General features: G+C 39.8%; 1 protein-coding gene across 1 annotated transcript; it reads right to left on the bottom strand.

The window, feature by feature from the left end:
• Window positions 1–834: 834 nt before the first annotated feature.
• Window positions 835–3667, bottom strand: LOC18608656 (lipoic acid synthase 1). Its single transcript, XM_007043460.3, has 4 exons — window positions 3191–3667; window positions 2896–3107; window positions 2221–2600; window positions 835–1229 (listed from the first exon to the last, which is right to left on the bottom strand). The coding sequence occupies exons 1-4, from the start codon at window positions 3619–3621 to the stop codon at window positions 1122–1124; spliced, it is 1131 nt and encodes a 376-aa protein (XP_007043522.3). The 5' UTR covers window positions 3622–3667; the 3' UTR covers window positions 835–1121.

Raw genomic sequence — 3667 nt, 5'->3', positions numbered from 1 at the left:
TAATGAGCAAGCAATGGTAGTGGGTGATTTATAACAAAAAAATTATGCTATTTGCCTATTGGGATTGGGACTATAGAGCATAGACACAGCTTTATTGGGTATTATTTGAGGAAGAGGGGGTAATGAAGGAGACAGATTAAAAGTGATTATGCGAAGGGGATGCGTGGAAAGACGTCACAGTTTATAGTATCAGGCTGGCCAGTACGGAAAGACATTGTAATACTTGCTTATATTGAGAAGTTTGGAGGCTCGCATCCATGGCTGGACCCATTAGCTCAAGGTTGCTATCATTCTGCCCTTCTGCATTCACGCCTTTTTGCTAGATTTTAAAAACTTGACCCCCATTGTTGGTGGGCTTGGTACCTTGTGGAGCCAAAATTCATCAACATATAAAATGGTTTAAGCAAATATTCTGTTCTCAAGGTTGGCGCGGTGCCCCTTCTCTCAGTGGCAAGCAAGGAGCTCGTTGATTACCCATTTATCAACACTTCAGCAGTGAAGAAGAAAACATCCTCACTGCTTTGTTTGTCCTTTCTTCCATTGAAACCAACTATTACCAGCCGTGCAAACACCAACCCATGGACCACTTGATTAAGATTCTTAGCAACCAGGAAGCAGCATCCTGACATCAAGGGTTGTCCTAGGCCCGTGGCAGCTCTGGTAACAGGTTTACAGAAACATGCAAGCTGTCTGACTTTTAACATAACCAGTACCACTCGTGTAATTTGACTATAGCCTACTATCAATTGTACAGCTCGAGAAAATAATTGATCAAAATATTTATCCTCTTGTGTGACGGTATCTACATGCTAAAAAGCATATTTATACAAGACATTGATCAGAAAGAACTTAAACTGTAGCTGATAATTACAAGAAATTGAGTATACAGCATGAACAAATTTGAATCAGAACTAGTGGCACATCCTGCAACCTGGGAGCACCAAAATCTTGGTTTGCACCAAGCATTTTATATCTCTCACTTTCTTCCTACCCAACTAATTCCCTTGAGTGACATATGCTAAAGCACATTGAGTAACAAGGGTAGTCATTCTGGAAAACATAATCTCAAACAGTTTAATAATAAAATACTAAAACGTAAGAATGATTAAGAGAAAAAGAAACTATGAAGCAGCAGCAGCCCGATCAGATTCTATCATGGATTTGATGTAGAATTCTCCTGCCTTGTATGATGACCTGACCATGGGACCAGATGCCACATACCGAAATCCCTACCCATCCAAAGGGGAAATTTAATCAGAACAAAACACAGATTCACATTTGACTACAACTGAGAAAAAGAAATCTTGGTTCAACTATGATGATCATTCACTGTTTAAAAACTACTGGTAAGTTTACTGGATGTTGGAACTTCAAGTAATGATCTAAATCACTGATGTAATAGGAAGTTTGTAAATCAATATGAAATTAACATGATATTTCAACAGTATTTATTACAACTAATCATTGATATAGCAAATACGCTGACAAAACATTAATTGCTAAACCTAAGGTCTTATCTAAAGATAAAAGGTCAAGGAGAAAACAATATCAAATGATGGATCTCTTCAAGCAAGAAATAGCAAGGTGTCAGCATCTAACCTACACTCTATCTATCTTGAACAATCATATGGAACCAAGCAAAAGTTTAACTTGCATACAGGCATAGGACTAAAATACACAAGATCACTGAGAATGGACTGAAAATAATAGCATTACACTTAATCACAAATATTTCTGAGTAATACAAGTTTCCAATTAACAAATATTTCGGAGTAATACAAGTTTTCAATTATCTCCAGAAAGCTCTCTGCTCTCCAATAGAAAAGATCATTCAAACTCATTAACTGCCAGCTCCAATCAAGGATGCTGAGGCATTGTAAAAGGAGAAGGAAGAAAGATGAGAAAAATGCAGTAGACAAGGCTATCCTTGGCAATTATATATTGTCATCTATTCTGACATTTAATTTCTCGCTTTTACATCCCTTTATGGAGGAACATTTAAGGTCCATGGACAAGGCAACTTAACAGAACCTGCTTTAAGAACAGACCTGTTTTTCAAGAGCCAATTATGGTCAATAAGCTAAAGGCAAATTACTAAGACATGTTTAAAAAATAAAAAAACGAGATAGATGTATTGTTAGAGTTTCAATCAATCTTAGCAGATATGGGCATAATTAATAAAGAAAACTGTAAGTCTTAAAATAAAACATCAGTGCATACCATTTCCATGCCAAGAGTTCGATACTTCTCAAAAGCCTCAGGTGTAATGTATTCTGATACTGGCATGTGGCGCTTTGATGGTCTCATATATTGACCAAATGTCATCACATCAACACCCGCTGCTCTCACCTTCTCCATTGTCTTCACAACTTGATCAGGTGTTTCCCCACAGCCTAACATTATTGAAGTCTTCGTAAGTGTTCCAGCGGGAGCATAGTCCTTCGCCATTACTAGAACATCCAAAGATTGCTTAAAATTAGCACGGTGATCGCGTACAACACTTTGAAGTTCTTCAACTGTCTCAATATTATGAGCAAAGACATCCAGTCCAGATTTTGCCACTTTCACTACACAACCAGCTTCTCCCCGAAAATCAGGAACTACATAATTGAAAATAGTGCAAGCAACATCAGCTACAATGTAGGAACTCAGACTCAACAAGAAATTTTAAAGATGCAAATGAGCAAAAACAACTCCTCATTGTAATTTTATTCATGTCAACTATCATAGTAGCGTGAAAATAAATCTCTACCAAATCACAAATGGCAAAACCTGATAAGCATTTTACTTTTGTAAGGCCATTTACATATCTAGAAAGTAAAACGCTTTGAACTTTCATACCGTTGGACACGGCAATTGGTTAACAACTACAATATGTTAAATTGTAATTCATACCCAAGGCTTCTATAAGCATATTAGGCTTCAAAGCTTTCAACTTCTGAACCGTCTCCGCAAAATGCCCACTCCCTTGATCAGCCAAATCATCCCGGTCTACGCTCGTAATCACCACGTAATCCAAACCCCACGACGCAATTGCCTCCGCAACATTCCCCGGTTCATTGGGATCCGGAGGAGGCGGCGTCCGCGAGGTCTTCACATTGCAGAACCTGAAAAACCTCAAAATTTGAATTCAAATATTTCCTCTTTCCACAATTAATTTCTTACTTTAATTTTTTTCTAAAAAAACCACCTGCAACCGCGAGTACAAGTATCACCCAGGATCATGATGGTGGCAGTGGCGGTCCCAGTCTCGCCACCGGACCAGCACTCGCCGAGATTGGGGCATCGAGCTTCTTCGCAGACGGTGTGGAGTTTTAATTCCCTTAACTTCTTTTTAATCTGAACGTATTTTTCGCCTCCGGGAACGGATTCTCTCATCCATTTGGGTTTGGGGAGTGGCTTTTTCTTGGTCCCGACTTCGACGGAATACTGGTTATCGTTTTGGAGACCGATAAAATCGGTAAGGGCCGGCGATTCGGCCGCCAGGCGGGCCCGGAGACCCGCGAGGGTGGGAGGGAAATCGGGTTTGGTGGTGGGGGATTCGATTGTGGATGAGAAGGGCCTTAATCTTGTGGCGGATGATAGGGTGCGAGCTAGGGAGTTAAAGCGAGATTGCATCATCTCTCTCTCTCTCTCTCTCTCTCTCTCACTATTTTTTTTGGGGGGG

This window comes from Theobroma cacao, chromosome 2 (assembly GCF_053813885.1).
Source record: "Theobroma cacao isolate CCN51 chromosome 2, ASM5381388v1, whole genome shotgun sequence".
Classification (NCBI taxonomy): domain Eukaryota; kingdom Viridiplantae; phylum Streptophyta; class Magnoliopsida; order Malvales; family Malvaceae; genus Theobroma; species Theobroma cacao.
The sequence above is the reverse complement of the archived record's forward strand: the minus strand, read 5'-3'. Positions and strand labels throughout refer to the sequence as shown.